This window comes from Xiphophorus maculatus, chromosome 8 (assembly GCF_002775205.1).
Source record: "Xiphophorus maculatus strain JP 163 A chromosome 8, X_maculatus-5.0-male, whole genome shotgun sequence".
NCBI classification, from domain to species: domain Eukaryota; kingdom Metazoa; phylum Chordata; class Actinopteri; order Cyprinodontiformes; family Poeciliidae; genus Xiphophorus; species Xiphophorus maculatus.
Window position 1 is genome coordinate 13,195,405 of NC_036450.1, and position 20,308 is coordinate 13,215,712.

The window sequence follows — 20,308 nt, forward strand, 5'->3', positions numbered from 1 at the left end:
TACAGCTGGAAAAGGGGTATGATTACATAAGTTATACTTCAGCATACTCCTTTTCAGACTCATAATCACCGATGTGATGTGTTTTTTTTTTATTGTTTTTGTTTTTGTTGTTTTTTTGGTTTGTTTCTTTTTTAAAAGAAATATATTCTGTACTTTGTGTCGTTTACACTGTCGGTGAAAGGTTTGTCTGAAATAAACTAAACTAAACTAAACTAAACTAAACTAAACATATTATGTCGATTTGAATCATATTTTCTATGAATAACTAACTGTTAAAATGGAGCTGAAAGCTTTATGCTTTATCCAGCAGATAAACATTTGGCAAAATGTAATTGATGCTCTACACATGAGTAAGAACGCAAAATGGTTTAAATTTAAACAAAAAGCTTCACTTTTTCTTGGAGAAAAGAACCACAAAACCACACATAAACACGTTTTAAATTGGTTTGAAATCAACAGATTTTAGTGGCTTGTACAATAAAATTTCAGACATAAGACAATTGATATGTTGGTACATCAACTTACATCCATTAAAACAGTTTGTTGGACTGGCAAATGTTGATTGCATAAGACTTCATTTGAAACTTCGTCCTTCATTTGACACCATATTATAACAACAATAATGATAATGAGGAACAACGCTAACATTTAGCTAATTACAAAAGGTTTATGGCTCACCAGATCAATAGTGACTTTACTGTTGTAGATTACATATAACAGCTTTTTATCAGTTCTTGTTTTTAAATACAAATTTTTAAAAATATAGAATTTTAAATTGAAGGAACAGCAAACTTTAAAGAAGCTCTACATTCTCACACATTTGTCCCCTTTTAACAAATTAATGTTAACACTTTGAGAAAACCAAAACCCTCTTCTCAAATATTAAAAAACAATATAAACAACAGATCTTTGGCATACTGACACAAAACACCGCTTGTGATGAACCTTGTTCCTCCTGAATGTGAAGTTTTACCCCAAGAGCTGCCCACTGCTTTGGCTAAAAAAACAACAACATCAGGTCGCCCCCGTGTGGACAAGAAGAGCAATTACTGATTCATAGAACCAGCACATGAAAATGGGCCAAGCAGACATGCTGGAAAGTGTTTGAGTTAGTGTGAATTGCTGAGAGATTGGAAACGTAGTGACTTATCAGGGCAAAACTGAGAAAGAAAAGGTCAGATATTCTAAAACAATTCCTCCCGTTAATTAGGACCTGGGTGTCCAGCCTTAGTCCTCAAGGGCCACACCTGCCTGTTTTAAATGAGTCTCTATCCCAACATGGCTCATTCAAATGGTCCAATTACATTAAAGTATAGAAGAGTTACTCCTAATGAACTATTATTTGATTTATGCATGTTGAACCAGAGAAAGAACTAAAATACGCAGGATGACCCTTACAAACTGACTTTGGACATGTAGAATGAATGAATACCTCTTACCATGAACTGCCCATTACTGATGTGCATTTCAAAAGTATTGCTTCTATAGCTTAAAACCTTGCCCCCTATGCTTATATGGGCAGCAACATTTTAGTATAAAATACATTTAAATACCTGCAAAATCCAAAGAAACCACTTGTCTAAAATTTAAGCTACTTAAAACCAGAAGTTTCCTGGACGCCATTTGGTCTAGTGAAATGTCTTAGTCTAACACCTAAGACGTCTGTACTGTGGCTATAAAAAGTAAAAAGCATTTTCCACTGCTGCTGCAGGGATTTAATGTTTATCCTGTCACTAAAAACTGTGAAGTAGGACGAGCGTTCACGCTGAAACAGGGAGTTGTGGAATGATTCATGCTATAAACTGGTGTAAACCTGGTCTGGTTAAAGGTATGTGTCGTGCTCGGCGCTGCTCAGACTCTCTTTGGACCCCTGGGTGGTCGTGTGTTGAAAGGTTGGGGACGGATCACCGAGATTAATGATCCCGTCTGGTGGGAGGATGGTCGTATGCCCGTTTTCCTTTGCGGCCTTTTTACTTCCCTTCACTTCGTCTTCTGGCGGCGCTTCTGTTTTCGACGCCAAAGGAGACTGAACAATGATGGTGGGTCTCTGTCTCAGCTCCTGCCGGCTCGGAGGCTCGGCAGCCATTATGGCCTTGGCGCCGTGCATCCTCGGAGGGGACTTGCAACTTAGATCTCCGCGACTCTCCTTCCAACGCCGCAGCTGAGCTTGATGTTCCTTCTCAATGTCCTTCTCAGATACCGATAGATCGATGATCTGAAACACAAGAGTAGCGGAGACGTCTCAGATTCAGGAAGACGGCGATCAAACGAGTAAAGGTTACAACAGAGCAACCCTACCTCCAGCACCAGGAAGCCTTCACGTGTGTACTGAGGTTGAATCTTTTTCAACAGCTCCATTGTCTCGTATAAACCTTGGCAGGACTTGACTTTCTCTTGGGTTCCTAACATGCATTTCAGGAGAACCAGGCCCACTCTGAAGAGGATCTTCACTCCTGAGAGCAGAAACACCAATCAAAACACAACATGTAATTACCACTATAAATGTAGACTGGATAAAACACAAACTCTTACAAAGTATTTTTGGTCTAGTTTCTAGACCAAATATCTTGGTACTCTTGAAATAAGACAAAAGTAACTGAAAAGTAACTTTACAGCAAGATATAGGAGTTTATTTTAAGTAGATAATTCTTTAATATTAATGAAAAAGTACAAGCTATAAGTGAAATCACCTGACAGTGAAACTACACCGTGTTCCAAATTATTATGCAGGTGATATTTTCTCAGATTTTCTAAATGGTCAATGCAAATGATGGTCTGTATAATTTAAGTCATTAACTATTACAGTATAAATCAAATTGTACTGAACAAATATCTTCATGAGAACAGTATTTTTTTCAAAAATAAAAAACTCAAAATGCACTGCTCCAAATTATTATGCACAGCAGATTTTCTAAACATTTCATGGATTATAATTAACTGCAAATGGTCATTCTTTGAATGTGCAGCTTTAAGTGGTCATGTACTAAAATCAAAAGCTATTTCAACCAAAAACATCTCAACAGACCGAGTTACATGTTAACATAAAACCCCTTCTTTGATTTCACCTGCACAATTCTTGCATCCATTGAACTTGTGAGTTTGTGGAGTTTCTGCTTGAATTTCTTTGCAGGATGTCAGAATAACCTTCCCAGAGCTGCTGTTTTGATATGAACTGCCTTCCACCCTCAGATCTTCTGCTTGAGGAAACTCCAAAGGTTCTCAATAGGGTTGAGGTCAGAGGAATTGTTCTCCTCTTTTATGCCCATAGCAGCCAATGACACAGTGGTATTCCTTGCAGCATTCATTGTCATGCATGAAGATGATTTTGCTACTGAAGCTACGGCTTTTCTTTTTGAACCATGAAAGAAAGTGATCAGTCAGAAAGTCCATATACTTTGCTGAGGTCAGGTTCAAACGATTATTTTATTTCAAGATGATTATAAAAGCCATGAGATTTTTAAATCAACTCTGTTTTTTGGCTCTTCTCAAATTTAAATCTCAAACTGTTTTAAATAATTTTTGTTCAGTGAACCTTTCAGCTCCGATGTGACCACAGCTTAAATAGCGTTCGCCTGTGTACACAAGGGGGAGCTCTCTTTCTATATAATGGACATGCAACAAAGCATTAGAAATAAAATATCCTAACTGAGATAATAACTTCCTCTCATTAAGTATTCTAGCTAACCCGTGAGTAAAATGGCGCTCTGGGCGGTGAGCCATATCAACCCCAAAAAGATCTTTGTTGTTCTTGTGCAACTGGACTCATGGGATTGCACTTCATGAAATTTCTAATTCTGCAGAAATCTTCTAATCACAACTGAGTCAATGTTTTTAGTTTCAACTGCAGCAAAAGAGGTTGTTTTTCCTGTATCTATTCAGGAAGGTAAAGAAGAAATGTCCATTTTGGTGAAACAATAAGTGGGTGTGGATGACTGACGCTAAATACAGTGACATTTACATACTGCTTTTGAATATTTCTGCATTTCTAAATGTTTGAAAACAAAAACATTTCCCTGAAATCTACAGATTACCTAAAAACTGGAAGTAAAAACAAAATATGCTGAACTTTAGCAAACAATAAAAACCCTTGTCAAACATTATTTCAGTGTGTTTGTTTGCTCACTTGTCATTTATTACTAAGACACTAAAAATGCTCAGAGGGCGTGGCAGTAAATTCATCTGTGACTGTTTTCACACAAACAGCCAAAACATTTTCTCTCCCAAGTGTGATATAATTACTGCTACCTAAAGGAAAACAAAACATTACATTTCTTTAATTTTTTTCCCAGGACCTCACCCTCACAGAGGAACATGTCCCAGACCCGCAGCACAGAGGACCAGGGCAGGGTCCGGGAGAAGGCACACATAAACCACTCCGTCATGTACAGGATCGGCTCCAGTTTATGCTTCTTTAAGTGGCGGTGAGCCACGGGAGACACCCGCCGCAGCAGAGCGTACAGGATCTCCCCGTCGAGCTGGATCGCCTCCTGTGGAGAAGACGGGGAACAGCAGTGAGCGGGCGGGGACAACAGATTCCTCTGTCTCTGCCTAATCTGATTGTCTGCTTATCCCTGTCCTTGGCCCAGTCACCACCTTGTGTTATTAGCTTGTTAGCTTATCAGTATCCAGTGAGAGACAAGAGTCACCTGACAAGTCTGACACCCTCTATGGCAGCACATACTGTAGCATAGGAGCATAGCAGAACTCTTTTGAATCTAGTGTTTGTTTCACTGACAAACTCTGACTACAACTTAAAAACATGTAAATACACAAACTCATGTCTTTGACGGCAAAATGTAATGCTTCAGTTGCTGACTGTGTGTTCTTTGACTACGTATTTTTGTGTTTTTATGACATATAGCACTTTGAAAATAAAATAAAATTGGATTTAATTGTTTTTATTTCTGACATACATGCTTATTGTATGTATCTGTGTATTTCTAGTAATAAGCGATCATCTCTTTGTTAAATCGTAAATTTCCGGCACACTGCAAAAACACAAAATTGCACCAAATATTTAATGACTTGTTTGAAGTAAATAATTCCTTAATATTGATGAAAAACTACCAGTTATTAGTGAAATAATCTGCCAGTGGAACAACACATTTTTACTTATATTAACATATGACAAATGTCTTGTTCCACTGGCAGATTATTTTACTTATTACTATCAATATTAAGGACTTATTGACTTAAAATGAACTCCTATACTGTGCTGAAAAATTAATTGAGAGTTAGTTTAGTTTTATTTCAATTGTACTAAAATATTTGCACAGGAAACGAGACCAGCAGTACTTGGTAAGATTTTGTGTTTTTGCAGTGTGCATAACGATGGACGTGCTTTCAGGTAACGCCCCGGTGTTCCTCGGGTGGCTACATGACATACCAGCCCTGTGCTGTAGTATCCAGGAAGGTATTTTTCACAGATCTGCACGAGTACCCAGAAGGCATCCTAAAACAAACAGAACTGTGAGATCAGTGTCACATATGAAAACCAAATATGGGTGAAAAACCCCCACACATTAAATAGATTGCTTGTAGATATTTTTGAAAGGAAAAAAAAAAAAACAAGATCTTGAAACATTAGAGGATGTTCACCTCAGCTGGCATGTGCATCAAGAGGACGGCAGCAACGGGAGCCTGAGCCTGACAGTAACCTTCCTCAGGTCGGTGGAGAGTGTAAGCTTTCAGGACGCGAAACAGATCCTGCTGCCTACAGAAAAAAAAAACATGGACGATATCATCTTTACAAACATATCCACTCAATTTTCCATATTTCTTCAAGTTACAACCACAAGTTTTGTGCGGTAAAAGTCACATAGTAGGTGCAGCAGAAAGTGATCTGGTCAGATCAGACCATAACTGAGCTTCTTAGCTTACAAGTGTGGCAGAAAACTAACAGCACACTTCCCCCTGAACGCACCACCTGCACAGTGAAAGACGGCGGTAGCAGCATGATGCTCTCTGAAGGTTTTCCCACAGTGGAGATAGAGTGGATGGGAATATGGAGAAAATTAAATCCAACTTCCAACAGTTTGATAACCCGAAATAAACTTCTAGCACTACAATGCCGAGGCACTGGTCCAGTCAAAGTAACGACATAAATCCAATAGAGCCCATGGCAAGACTTGAAGATTTCTATTCACAGAATCTTTCCATCCAGCCTGACTGAGAAATCTGCAGCTAAAAATACAGCAGAAAAAGCTAAACAAATCCACGCCACACTTTTCAGATTCATATATAATCAATCGTATAAAACCTCAATACAAAATACACAGTATTAACACCAATTATAAGGATCATACAGTAAAACAGGCCACTGACCCATGACCTCCTCTGGCTGCAAACATTTCATGAAAAGGAAACTGGCGATGAAGATCCCTCTCAATGACATCAACCCATTTAGGATCTCCTGGCTGAATGTCCAGCTCCTGAAACACAGCGGTTCATGACATGTTAAAACTTTAAACAACCTTTAATGTTCTTGTAATCAGAAACAAAAAAAATAGAAATGAAGAGTCATAGTCTCATAACTGCAGCTGATCCAGTCAAATGCAAATATTAAGTTCCTGCAAAGGTTTCTCATCATAATGTTGACTTTTCCCGCGCAGAACAGTAAAACCTGACATTGCATGATATAAAACAAAGTGCTTTCAGCTGGGTCGATTAATAAATGTCATAAAAAGGCAAGCATAAATCGTGCACCAACCTCAAACCGGCCTTTGTTTTGCTCCCGTTTTACTTTGGCCCCAGTGAGGTAGAGCCAGGCTCGGCCCCGTAAGGACGGAGGGATCCCCTTCTGACAGCGCTCTTTCACCTTTTATTCAACAAAAACACATCTAATCACTCAAAACTCACACATGAAGACATGAGAAACCCTTTTCTAAAATACACAGAACTAGATTTTCTCATAATGTCTTAACTAGTTCGGTTTACGCAGCGGACCTTATTGTGTTTTTTAGCCATCCACTTGTCCCAGCTGTTCAGCATCTCCAGCCATTTAGCTTCGCGTTGCCTCAGCACCGCAATGGGGACTTCTTCCGCTCTGAGGAGACACAATCCGTACAAACAGCGTTCAGACAAGCTGGCTGCAGCTCCTCTGTCCTCTCCTGTTGCTATATCAGGAGAATCCCGGTCTTCCTCGCACATGCAGGAAACTTTCCTCAGGAATCTGAGCGAGGTGGAGGGAAAACAGGAAGCTGAGGGGAACCTTTCCCCCCAACTCAGCTCATCGCAGTCTCATGCACAAAGATATCTCCCTTTGGAGCAGTGCAAATGAAAACCAGCGGCCTCATTCTGATACACACTTACAGCTCTAATCAGAGGTTTACCTAAACTTACAATGAGCATGGATGCTATATACATTTTAGGTTCTTAATGATTAGCTTTTCTTTTGCCAGCTTGTTAAAGAACATTTAACCAAATGTCATTTACTGAGTTCATTTATCAGATTCAGCTCTTCATTGTCCCACATGGGGACATTTATTGCACAATTCAAGGACAGGTAGGACAAAACCAGCAGAATTATCACACTCAATAACAAGGATCATTCTAAAATGTTCCAAACTTGGTCAAAGCTGATTAAAAGGTTTAATTATGTTTGGGACAAACATCATCTTGACCCTGTTTGGGTCCATTATGAATATAAACTAGTGTTGGTAAACAAAACATCTAAGATACTTGCTCCATAGTTATACTGAATGTTAAGAAAGTACAAAAAAAATAAAAAATTAAATACATGAAAATAATTGGTGTATGTAAAGTTCCGATCAGGATCCTAAAATCATCTACAAGGTATTACATTCTATCCTTAATATATATATATATATATATATATATATATATATATATATATATATATATATATATATATATATATATATATATATATATATATATATATATATATATATATATTGTTTTAAAAACAAATAAAAAGTGCTGAATGTTGTGTTGCTTATGACAGACCAGACTGCCAAGTCTGATTTATTGTTGATTCAGTTTAAAAGTACAGTTTTAAGCTATAATTGTATTTTCGGTGAAGCCTGAAACCAGATAAAAAAAATGCTGAGATGCAACGCAGCTCCAAATGTCAACTTTCAAGAGAAGACTGTTTCATTTGAATCTGAAAAGCTTCTAATAATTATTGCTCTTGTGACTTTAAAAAGAGGGATGTCTGAAATGAAGCAGTCAAAAGGTTTCAGAATAAAAGGACTCATGTAGAAAACAGATGTCTGGAAAGCTTTGCAGCTCACATTAGTTTGCCTTCACACTGAGGGAGAGAGCTTGAATGATGCATAGATGAACAATAACCAAGTGAAAGGGAAATACAACACCCTGAGCGACACTGTAATTATTCTCTATTGTTTGCATGAACATGCAGAGGGAGGATCTCCCACAATGTTCAGCCTACAGATATAATCTCACTTCCTGTCCTTCTTTAGGCCATTATGATACAGATTTGTGCATCTTCCATTTGCTATCCAGAAACACAGGAGTAATATAAAAATAAACTAGTTTACACATAATGTTTTTGATTTTTTTCTTCCTATAATTTATTTAAAAAATATACATATTTAAGAAACAAAACTTGTTCAGTAAACAAATGGGGAAATGCTGTCTTTTGGAGTTTTTAAGCCAAGCTTTGGAAGGTCATCACAAATGTAAAAATCCATTCAATATCAAAATAGAAATCCAGACTGCTTCTACAAACATGAATGAACTCTATTGTTGGGTCACGACAGACGCATTAGGACATTTTCTTTATATTAAGCATGCCACGGTCAACTCTTAGTGATATTATAAAAGTGGAACCGTTTGGGATCCGCTGTAAGTTAGCCATTAGCTCTCAGACCATCAGTGTTTTGCAACCCTGATCCCCAAGGCTCACTGACCTGCATGTTTTAGATGTTTTCTTGCTTCCACACACCTGATTTCAGTAGACAACTGTTTAACAGGCATTTGCTGAACTGCATTCATCTGAATCAGGTGTGTGAAAGCAGGGAAACATCTTAAACATGCAGGGCAGTGTGAATGGAGGAGCAGAGCTGAAAACACTACTACATGACCAGATGTAATGAAAAGTCCAGCGTGGCTGAAAGCATGCTTGGCAATCCAATGGTCAGGTTTGGTATTTGCTCTGAAAATGGCACATGATTGACTGAAATGTATTAACTGGAAAGTTTGGTGCAAAATGTAGTACCTGTCTTTCAGGAATTGAATAAAAAATGAAATCCTAAAGCATACGGTGACATTTTGGACACTAACTTCTTCCACTGTTGCAAAAATATTTAGCGATGGCTCATTTCTGTCCCAACGTGGCTGTGCACTAATGCTCAAAGAATGGTCAATAAAAACATGGATGACTGGACGAACCTGATTCATATGCACACAGTCTAGAAGTAAACAATGACGAAACACCTAAGAATTAATCAAGAGTGAAGCCTGGCCTTCTCATCCAGCATCACTGTCTGACCTAACAAATGTACTTCTGGAAGGATGTAGTAAAGATTTCTAATAAATGGTCTCCTAAATTATATGGAAATTCATTATAGCATAAGTAGGAGGACATACGTCACATTAACCCAGATGTATTAAGAACTTTGGGACTCTAGTTGTTGTAGCCAAATGGAATATAATCTTTTAAAACATGAAATTAAGATGGGCTACATATCAGTTTAAATAATACCATTGTGTTTTTCGAGGAAAAATATTCCCACCAGGGGAAATGATTTTTTTTTTTTTAGCTTCCTCATTCAATAATCAAACTGAAAGTTGGCTGTCAGTCGTACTGAAATGTTGCTCACAGTTCTCCGGCGGACTGCTGGGCTCCTCCGGTAAACCCGTACTTATCCACCTGCGTCTGTTCGGGGATGGAGCCGTTCACCTCCGGGTCCGGTCCATTCGAGCTGCTCTTCCCATTACTGTCCGTCAGCTTCTGTGTGTTGCCCTGAAGTTCCAGTCCATTTCTCTGCTCCGTTTTTGCCATTTAGACGGCATTTACTTCAGTAAAAGCAAGGCGGTCTAGAGAGTGATCTCAAAACTTAAGCATGTAAGTTTAAAGCTCTCCATGCAGACGCCCACTGGGTTAGCTAACTGCTACAGGACAAAGCTAGCTCGAAGACTAGCTGGTCAACACCTAAACAAACTGTTGAGAGGTTATTTTCTTTGCTAAATCTCCGTTATTGAGTCCAAAATGAACGTTACAGGTACACAAACCATGTGGATAAATCCCCAGAGCCTAAATCCAACGACCAGCTCCAAAAAAAAGAGGTTAAGTTAGCTCGATTATTTGTAATACTAACGCCTAAGGTAACATGCTATTATCATAGTGTTGTCAGCTGACCCTGAGTTCTGAGTCTCACTGCTGTCAGAAAGAATGTAGGTTAGCTTTAGGCTACAAGGAAGAGAAACTGGCTGCCTGGAGCAAGTTAGTAAACAAAACATGCACGGCATCCAGTTGCTTTCGCCTGCCACCTACTGGTGAAGCACGAATATTACAACACATTAATTCACTGTCCTTTTACTAACTAAAGATATCAAGTGTGAAATTGTAATTTCTTTCATAATCATATTATACTATTGATATTTTTTTTCCAGTATGTACTGTTTTATTTACAGTAAACTGTGCAAGTTGGTAGATAGTGGTACTATGCTTACACTAAAATAATTACAGTAAGTTCAAATTCTAATAGTTTACATATTACAGAATTATTATCAACAACCATAAGCTGTAACTTCTCAAAATCTTATTACAAAAAGTTACAGGAAAAGACCGGTAGGGTTCAGGTCAGCAACTTGTAAGTCCAAGACGTACTGTCTAAACTCCTGAAAGCTACTTGGAAGTAACCTATAAAGCCCAGGTAATTAACCTATGACCTCCAGTCAAATCACTGGAAGTATCACTATGTCTTATAAAGTTCCTTGCAAGTTCCCAAAAGTTATAAAGACCCAGGAAAGTTTTTTAAAAGTAACTGCTGAGCCCAAAAACAGTTGCTGTAGGTTTATAAAAGTAAATCTTGAGTTTTGACATTATTGAATGTAGTGAAATAAAAGAATAAACAAAGTTATGTAGAAACAAAAAATTAATTTAAAATAAAAACAAAACAAAATCTTAATCTGATTACCTGATTTGAGTGAAGCATCTTTTTCAAGATGTCATTTTGGAAACATTTTTAAATGGATGTTAAATTACATTTTTATTTATTCTACCCAATAATAAGAAAATATAAATTAAACATAAAACTGTTAATTATTCTGGCATTTAGCAAACAAAGATAATTTTGGTAATCCTGATAATAATCAGAATAATTTAGTCTGATCCATTGTCAGTGAGAAAAATAGTTATGCTTAAATAGTGCATGTAAATATCTTCTAATCTCTGTACTGTACTTTGTGCTGCTAAAAGAATATGTCCTGAATATGTTCAAACAATGTCCTTTAGAAAAACAACACAATTTTAGTATAAATACTAGATTCTTTATTTAAATATTGTACATATTTTAAAACATACCAGTATTTACATAAATTAGACCTGCAATATTACACTGTAGACCTCTAGGCATATCGGTCACACTCAGGCTAGAAAGAAGACAATCATACCATCAGACTGCAGAAGCACCTTGAGACCGGTTTAACGTGAGATAAAGACAAGAGGCAGAAAGGGAGGGTGGGGACACTTCATTTACATCAAACACTGGGGCAAAAAAGACGCCAGCAGACACAAGACAAGCTCGCAATGACAGGAAAGGCCTCTTGATTTACAGGTCTGGCATTTAAGGCTGAAACTGTGCTCACCCTTCTTTATGTGAAAAGAGTAAAATGGTGCTGGCAGCAGAAGAAATACAAAAGAACTGGGCAGACAGCAGGAAAGTGATATTCAGAAAACCCGTCTTGTCTCGACAAAAGAGGATCGGTTAGATCCAGACGATGAAATTTGATCATGCATGACATAAACATTTTTAATTGTTCTACTGCTCCCTTAAATAACACAATCTGATTAATGTTTAATGCATAGCACACAAAAGAATCAGCTGTACCGGCAGAGTACCAACATTATGATCCCCAGTTCTTACAGTGTGTCTTATCGGGCAATATGGCTTTCCTTTTTTGGTTGCTTGTGTTGTGCTTACAGCTATCCAGACACTTCAAACACGCTAAGCCTGCAACGAATATGAGACAACGGTAACACACTAAACGTCACTACCAACGCCGCTGCTCGCTGCGCACGGATAACTTACAGTATTGCTGTATGAACAAAGCATGATGACATACATAAAGAGAGTGGGTCTTTGGTGCACATGCTTTAAAACTGACCACTAAAGATTTTGTTGAGGAGTTTGATTGAGGTCTTAGACTAAAGTAGAAACTTGAATGGAGAGTGCAATCTGTGTTTTGTTTTTATAAGTCCAGTGTATGCATTTATTCCCATGAATATGCCCTGTTTTGCCTTAATGTGAAGACTGCAGAGTGAGAAAAGAGAAAAATATTCTGTCCTATTATAAGAAAAGTATTGAGGGCTTTACTGCTTTTGAGTAACGTTGCGGCTTCTCATCTGACCCTCAGTGATTTGACTGAACGATGAAGCCAATTGCATGTATGTAAATGTAGATATGAGCTAAAAATGTATTTAAGACAAATGATAAAATTAGACCAAAACAAAAGAAAAAACACCAAACATGTTAAAACATGTATTTGTATGTTTTAAATATTTTTCAGACAAAATAATGCTAAAAAAAATATTTTTTCTTTCAATTTACTCCTGACCCATCATTGCAACTGCAAGCATTCCCAGCTGCTATGAGATAAATATCAACATTCAAGACTTCTCACACATACCACACTCATATTTTAACATCACTCCAACCACTCAGTGGATGAAAAGAGTCGGCAAGCCGTTTATGTATATCAAAATATCCTTGATGTGCAGCAATAGGTCTACTATTTATTTATTTTGTGTTACTTGTTCAGCATTTGGCTGTTTTTTAAAGTTTCTGGTCTTAACAGTACGACAGATTTTGCCACCAGTTGGCAAAAATAGTTAATAGTTTTACGTTTTCCTGAACTACTGCTGTAAATTAATCCAGTGTGAGCAAATTAAGATTGCTCTCAAGCATATTAGATGAAATACATAAACTGCTTGCCGCACTGATAATCCTTGCAAATATTTTGTTCATTTCAGCAAGTGTGGGAGTAATTAAATTAAATACAAGATTATCATCCAGGCAAAGAAATGTGTTCATGAATGATTTTATATCCCACACGAGTTACCACAAAGTTTATCATTCAAATGACAACAAAAATATAATCCTAGAAAAAACCAAAATATTTACAACCCACCAGGATGTGCGCATCAGCAGCTCCCTCGGCTAAGTGACAACACCGGATTAACCTTACCGCAACATTTTAACAAGCGTTACACTTTCGCTTTACAGGTTTCTCAGACATTCCCAAACCAGAGGCATCAAAAAGCAACTCCCAAATCGTACTCCTCAACAACACTTATTTCCCACATAAGCATCCTCAAAATAATATATGTGCTTACTTTAACAGAACATGGGAGCAAATAACAATGTAATAAAAGATTGACAGGGAGGTTCAATGACCGTCTCCATCTCTACTCTCACAATACATCCGAATACATGGCTTACTCCTTAATAATGTCACATTTTTTGAAACATAAGGGCTGCTGTTAAGAAAAACAACCCCCTGTCTGTTCTGCTTCAATCCCCAACAGTTTGTCCGATGACAAACTGCTGGGGATGACAAACCCGTGTCTCACACACGGGGGAGTGTGTGAGACACGGGGAGTGATCTCAGCTCTTGCTGCATCATGATCAACATGAATATACCCTAGCTGCCTGCTGCCCGTACGCCACTCAAGCACCAAATTAAAACAGCGGAAGAAAGGAAAAAGAAGCAAACGTGGAGTTCGGCTACGCTGTAAGGAGTGTGAGTCGTGTGGGTGGGCCCCCCCCCGTCAGCCTGCAGGGCATGTTGGGAAGGCTGCAGGTGGAAGACTCAGGCAGGCGGCAAAGAAGGATCAATCCCAGAGTAGCACATGTTCAGTCTGTATACTCAGCCACTATAGACAACAGCACCGTTATATCATCTGGTTTTCCTCCTGCAAAAAAGTGAAAACGTTTTAGTTCAGAGAGTCCTTTAAAACACTCTTAGTTTTGTTTTACACCCTTTACTAACTTGTGTGCTACATGTGCTGTAATTAATGTCCTCACCTCTTACATTCAGACCATTGTCACAGGCAAACTGTGCAAAAGGAGACATATAATTTGGATCGTAAGCAAGGTCGTGAGCTTGCTTAGCGATACTTTGTGCAGTCTGCAGTACGCTGTCGTAGTTTGAAGTCTGAAAACGAGAAATGTAGAATCATTAAAATGTGCAGCGTTTTTACTGTGCTTAAAAAAAAAATGTCTTCCAGAAGTGACACCTTGAGTTTTTTTAACTCCTGAAGAATCATGTAGTCTGGCATGTTGTCAAAGAGGCCGTCTGTGGCTGTCAAGATGATGTCACCGAGCTGCACGTCGAAAGACGAGCTGTCGGCTGCTTCAGGACTGGAACACAACAACAAAAAAAAGGGGGGACAAATAATGTAAAGCGGTAATATTGATAAAATGATAATAGAGCATTTGGAGTTACTCCCAACACTTATTTAATATGGTTTCTAAAGAAGAAGTACCCTGTCCCGAGAGTCTATGCAAGAAGCAGTGAGGCTCCTGCTCACCGACACCATAAAAAGGGGTCAGGTTTTATATCCTAACAACACAAGGTACATGGAAGCTATCTAAAGACTCAGGTAATGACACGCTGCAGCTACAAATCTACATTAAAATATGTTTAAAACCATTAAGTACAGTGCCTTGCAAAAGTATTAATCCACCATTCCTACACGTTATGTTATAACCACAATCTTCTACAAATTTTGGAGTATTTAACGTGATAAGCAGCATAGTTGCACAAATAAAGTTCTGAAAAGTGACAAGTGCATTGCAGACCAAAACTTAGTACAGCAATCTTTGAGTGCGTCTCTAAAAGCTTTGCACATCTAAAAGCCAAAGTTTCTGTCCATTCTTCTGTGCATAATAGCTCAAACTCTATCAGATTGGAAGAAAATCCTCTGCCAAATCCTTCATCTTTGACTGAGCCGTTGCAAGGCAATGATTTGCTCTAGAGTCCACTTCACACTGGAAGGTGAACCTCGTCTCCTCCTCTAACTTATACTCTTCCAACCTGTCAGCTGAGATGGACGGCCATCTCTGAGGAGTTTTCCTGTTGTACTGCAGTCTATCCATTTTTTTGCGATTGCTTGAACAATGATTTTTAAGAGGCGAAATGTTTGGGGTATTGTTTTACAATCCAACACCAGTTTGACCTTTTCACCTTTTAAGGGTGCAGATAAACACGAGAAACATTGCACTGCAGAGAGGTTCTTGGTAGTTAGTAATTTAGGATTTTTTGTTATAATGGCTCTCTGTTACATTTCACCTACTACTGAACTTCAAAAGGATTACTGAGGAATAAATGAAGAGTCAATTTGAGAATTAAACTGTCACATTTAAGCTGCAAAAGATGGAGAGAGGCAGACTAAAATATGCTTTGTATGAGACTTTTCATGTAAAACGCCGATCTACCAACCTGTCACTGAGCACAACTCCCTCTGCTCCCGGGGGAGCAATGGACAGCTGGAAAGGCGTGTTAAAATAGTGCTGCTGCTCATCTGAACGATGGACCACCTCTCCTCCACGCACCACAAGGAAGCCCGAGTCTCCAAGGTTACACGTGTGAAGCTGGTGACTCCGTCGATCCAGAACAACAATGCAGGCGGTACTGCTTCCTATAAACACAGGAATAAGACAATCATACGGTTGGAAGCATGAAAACAGAGCCAGCTGTTGTAAATGAACATTGGATAAAAATATTCAAGGTTGTGAATCAAATCAAATTGGATTCTTCTATTAAGTTACTGTAATTGTGTTGAATGGTACTATTATTATTGGGTAAAATGGAGACAAAAACAAGGTCACGGACTGTGCTTTCCTCTCCCAGATCACACTAACCTTGAGCCTTGAGCAAAGAGGGGCGAGTACTAACCTTGTCACAGGTTCCTAAAATATAATTAGAGTCTTTGGCAAATGTCACAGCAGCCATTGGACGCCCACACTGGCCCGAAACACTGAGCCTCAAAAGAAATGTGACCTTGGTCACATGTTTGCCTTGACCCTTCATTTAAAATCTTTACAACCACTCAGTCTTATCAGTTACAGATGGATATGTGACCTATTTAGACCCTGGCAAGTGGAAACTATACAAACTTTGTAATTTCAGTCCCCCAAGCACCACAGAGGGTCAAAAAAAATAGCCATTTAAATTATTTAAATGTAGGCATAAGACAAGAAACAAAATGACACAAAAAGAAGATCACAAGCTAAAAATCTAATCTAGAAAATATCTGTTAAAAACAGATATCTGCTAAAAGTTAGTGTTGCTATTCCTACAACCTTTAGAGGAATATAGCAAGTTAAATTCAACTGTTTAAAGTAAAATGCTATGCAGGCCTCTCAGCAGCACTGCTACAGTCTGACTCATACTGCAGCTATTTAAGTATAGCTTCAGCACAGCTCACGCCACAGATTACTGGACGACTCCCTGTTGTACCGACTGTTCAGATGTTTCTCAATGCGAGTACTCACCTAGCAGTGGAACCTTGTTCTGTAGCAGCTCATAATAGCCAGAGGTGAGAATCCCCACTGGATTAGAGGGAGTGAAGCGTCCCTCCTTAACCAATCGCTCACACGTTTTCATCAAGGTGGCAGAGAATTGAGAAGGGTCAACACCGTAATCACGCCAACCGCCTACACCATCTGCAACACCTATAAGACAGAAAAATATATATAATTACAAAAATCTGAACATGTGTTCTTTTATGCTGGAAATTAAGTCAGAAAATATGCCTTTACCAGGCTTCCTTATATTCATGTTCCCTTAATTGGCTGACATCTTGTTATTGTACAAGCACAACTTTAATTTTTTTTATTTGGATTTTATCGCTAGACCAGGTCAAACTTGTGCATTACTGTAAGGTTAAAGGAGGTGATGCATAGTTTTCAAAAATATCTAACAAGAATCTACCTCTCTGAATCAGAACTGTGCAGAACAACCTTTCTGCAAGTTGCTTAGATTATGTCTCTAAAATCTTAAATCCAGAGGTGGAACGTTTTATCCACTCCTTTGCAAAACAGCTTCAGCTCGTTAGATTAGATGGAGAGTGTCTGAACAGCAACTTTTATGACTGAACTACAAACTAAATCGTTCCATTGTCGCTCTGGGAATAAGTTGATGTTTTCCTGCTAAAAAGTCAAACATCACAACAGTTTCTACTGTCTAGAAAGTATATATATAGTTGTCCTATATTTAGCTTCATCCATCCAGAAATCAACTCAGAGAAAAGCTGTATTCATACTGAGATTAAAATAGACAAGTGGGCTCTAACTAATTAGGTGAAGAGGTCCCCCCTTGGTTCAGCATGTATATATTTTTTACATTGAGCATATCTAAGACATTTGAAGGAAAACGCACCATGTGAAACTGAAATCCTTCAGGCACAATTCTACTTCACTATTGACTGACGTTTGCAAAACAGCCAATCCAGAAATCACCATTCATTCTCCTTGGTGCTGACTGGATGTACCACAATGAGTCGAAATAAGGAAGATTGTGGATATTAGCTTCTGTGGTAATTCAATGTTGGATTCAACTGTGCATTAATGCCTATTAAAGCGTATTCGATGTTTGAGCTATTAAAACAGGTAGTCAAACGCAGTTTTAGAAAGGGTTTCAAGTATTCAGTGAATTTAGCCATTTGCAGAAGCTTGTGATTCCTAACTCACGCATGATTATCGGGCTTCACTGTACTTGATTTTATTTCGGAGTTTCACAGTAAAAGGAGTTAAAAAAATGCATAAAAATGTAATTTCCTTAATCTTTACACTTGTACCCTACTTTCTGTTGGCCTGTTACACCACACCTCCAAAAAAACCCCAAAAAACTAGATGGAACATATTTTCTCTAATTTCTCTTGCACAAGTATTAGCAACTGTTTTATTTATCATCACCATTGTACTTGTTTCAATTATGAAAGCAAAACTAAGCTAGAATGCGGGTTTCCCCTAAAATTCACTCGCTGTTAGCGAGGACAGAAAACAAAGCTGCCACAGCAAAACAACTCATATTACCCACCTCTAGTTTTGCACATAATCTGATTAGCTTTTTCGCACTACTACAGAAGTTTACAATTACACGACTGCACATAGAGGTGGGGAGAGTAATCAAAAACTGTGTTCAAGCAAGAGTAGCACGTAAGTAAAATGTAGCCATTAAAAAATAACTCAAAAGTAAAAAAGTATTTTTCAAACTTTACTCAATTGAAGCAATACTTCATAATAATATTTCTCAAGTAGAACTAAAACGTCTGCTGTAAAAAAATACTCCTAGAAGTATTCCTTTTTTTTCTAAAAAGTTACTAAAGTAAATGTAACTTTACAAACGTAAATAGTTCCTGCCCATCCCTGACTGCACGTCGCTTTAAACCACGTGGTCTGTGCAGTATTCCGCTCGTGTTTACCCTCGTGCGGGTGAGGACAAAAAGCATTGAGCAGCGGTAGCAAGCTGCTGCTGCTAGCAATATGGCTGCCTCCACGCTCAACCATTCTGACCTCTGCAAGACATTGTAGTGCTCAGTCCGGTGCTTTTTTAATTGAGCACTTTGCAGTCATGTTTAGGCGTAATGAAGTTTATTTTAATCCCCTGACATGATGTACTCAATCCTCAGCTTTATCGCTGTGCAGCCATGGTGGATCTAATCTAGGTGAAAGGTCAATTGGTGTTTTGAAGATAAAAGATACACACAAGTAGAACATAACTGGGCTCCGTTATATATATATATATATATATATATATATATATATATATATATATATATAATCAGGTGATAAGTGCATTCCAATATGCTACATTTTGCTAGCTAGACACGAGATGAATTTGTCAAGTTCCTACAAAAGCTGCAGGGGGCAGATAGAGTGGGGGCTGTTTTGTTTTCATCCGAGTGGTCTGCACACGTGCGGGCTGGACCACTGAAGGTCACCCGATCTCAAGTCGTGAGACGACACCCATTTGACAGAGCTTTCCATGCCGGTGACCTTACCCAAAACATCGGCGGTCCTGTGTCGCGCTATGAAGCAGGCGTCATCACCGTAGCACATCCCTTTCTTCAGGATCCCTTTACGAAAGTCTTTACCAAAGCCATAACTGGCGGTGATCAGGCTGTAGTCCCGACCGTCTGTCTGAGAGAGTCCGCCCAGGACAGCCCTGGCTACCAGTCTGCCATAAGACAATACAGATAACATCCCCCAGCAAGGAGAATCTCTGTCCTGATTAGAGGCCGAACACGCTGTTCCCTTCTTTCTCTCTCCAACCAGCCCGACCACCTGCCTGCGAGTCCTCTGATCACCGGCTGTCCGTGCTCAACCGTCCATTAGCCTCCAACAGGCCCCACCGCTGTGAAAATAAAGTGGCCGCGGCTGATTCTCCGGACTGTCACCCTTCGACCTGGCTGCTTAGCGTGCTGTTTATGTCTCCGGCGTGCCGTTCTCGCTCACTGCAGTTCCTCCACTGGGCTCTCTCCGCACCGACATGTTGCTACCGGACACAAAGCTACGAGAACATACGGGTCTCTGACCATTTACAACCGCGGCGGCGGGGTGCGTCACAGCTGCGTGCCTACGGTTGGCTCCTCCCAATACGCATGCGCCGCAGAGGAGAGGAAAGAGCAAAGATCCAAGGACAGAGAAAACGTCGTGCTTGCAGTCATATTTAGGCGTAATTTTTTTCAAAATTTGCAAGAAATTATATTCGGTGGATTGCTAAAAAATATAAAAAATAGTAAATTAGCTCCAGGATTCCGCTAATTTCTGATAGGAAATGAGAGAGGCATGAAATTTGTGTTTATAATAAACATATTTGTCCATAGATTAATTTTTACCTTTTGAATCCAACATATACATTTTCGATTCAAGAAACCAACAAACTTGTTTATTTCTAAATCCATTGTCTCCCCCTAGTGGACTATGGTTTCTTGCTGATTAGTTGAGTTGGGAGTGATCTTGTTGTTGTTCTAGCTATGGCTTCTTTAATTTTCACACGCGCAATTTTTGATACTGCGAATGTAAATACATGAGAGTAAAAAACACCTGGCAGCAGGCCGGCCAGTTGTAAAAAACAAAACACCAAAAGGTGC

General features: G+C 38.8%; 2 protein-coding genes across 3 annotated transcripts; both read right to left on the reverse strand.

Moving 5' to 3' along the window:
* Nucleotides 1-452: 452 nt before the first annotated feature.
* Nucleotides 453-10,450, reverse strand: LOC102230851 (TBC1 domain family member 10A-like). Of its 2 annotated transcripts, none has more exons than XM_005812005.2 (9): nucleotides 9,807-10,450; nucleotides 6,946-7,045; nucleotides 6,710-6,817; nucleotides 6,325-6,431; nucleotides 5,599-5,713; nucleotides 5,387-5,452; nucleotides 4,298-4,487; nucleotides 2,299-2,453; nucleotides 453-2,215 (listed from the first exon to the last, which is right to left on the reverse strand). In XM_005812005.2, exons 1-9 carry the CDS (start codon nucleotides 9,986-9,988, stop codon nucleotides 1,823-1,825), a joined length of 1,416 nt encoding a protein of 471 aa, XP_005812062.1. In that variant the 5' UTR covers nucleotides 9,989-10,450; the 3' UTR covers nucleotides 453-1,822. The 2 variants fall into 2 exon arrangements, with proteins under 2 accessions (XP_005812062.1, XP_023194290.1); XM_023338522.1 differs by having other exon boundaries at nucleotides 454-2,215; nucleotides 9,792-9,881.
* A 1,012-nt stretch (nucleotides 10,451-11,462) lies between these two features.
* LOC102226951 (protein phosphatase PTC7 homolog) lies at nucleotides 11,463-19,774 on the reverse strand. Its single transcript, XM_005811991.2, has 6 exons — nucleotides 19,217-19,774; nucleotides 16,707-16,886; nucleotides 15,652-15,850; nucleotides 14,447-14,570; nucleotides 14,235-14,364; nucleotides 11,463-14,122 (listed from the first exon to the last, which is right to left on the reverse strand). Exons 1-6 carry the CDS (start codon nucleotides 19,416-19,418, stop codon nucleotides 14,064-14,066), a joined length of 894 nt encoding a protein of 297 aa, XP_005812048.1. The 5' UTR covers nucleotides 19,419-19,774; the 3' UTR covers nucleotides 11,463-14,063.
* Between the last annotated feature and the right edge of the window lie 534 nt (nucleotides 19,775-20,308).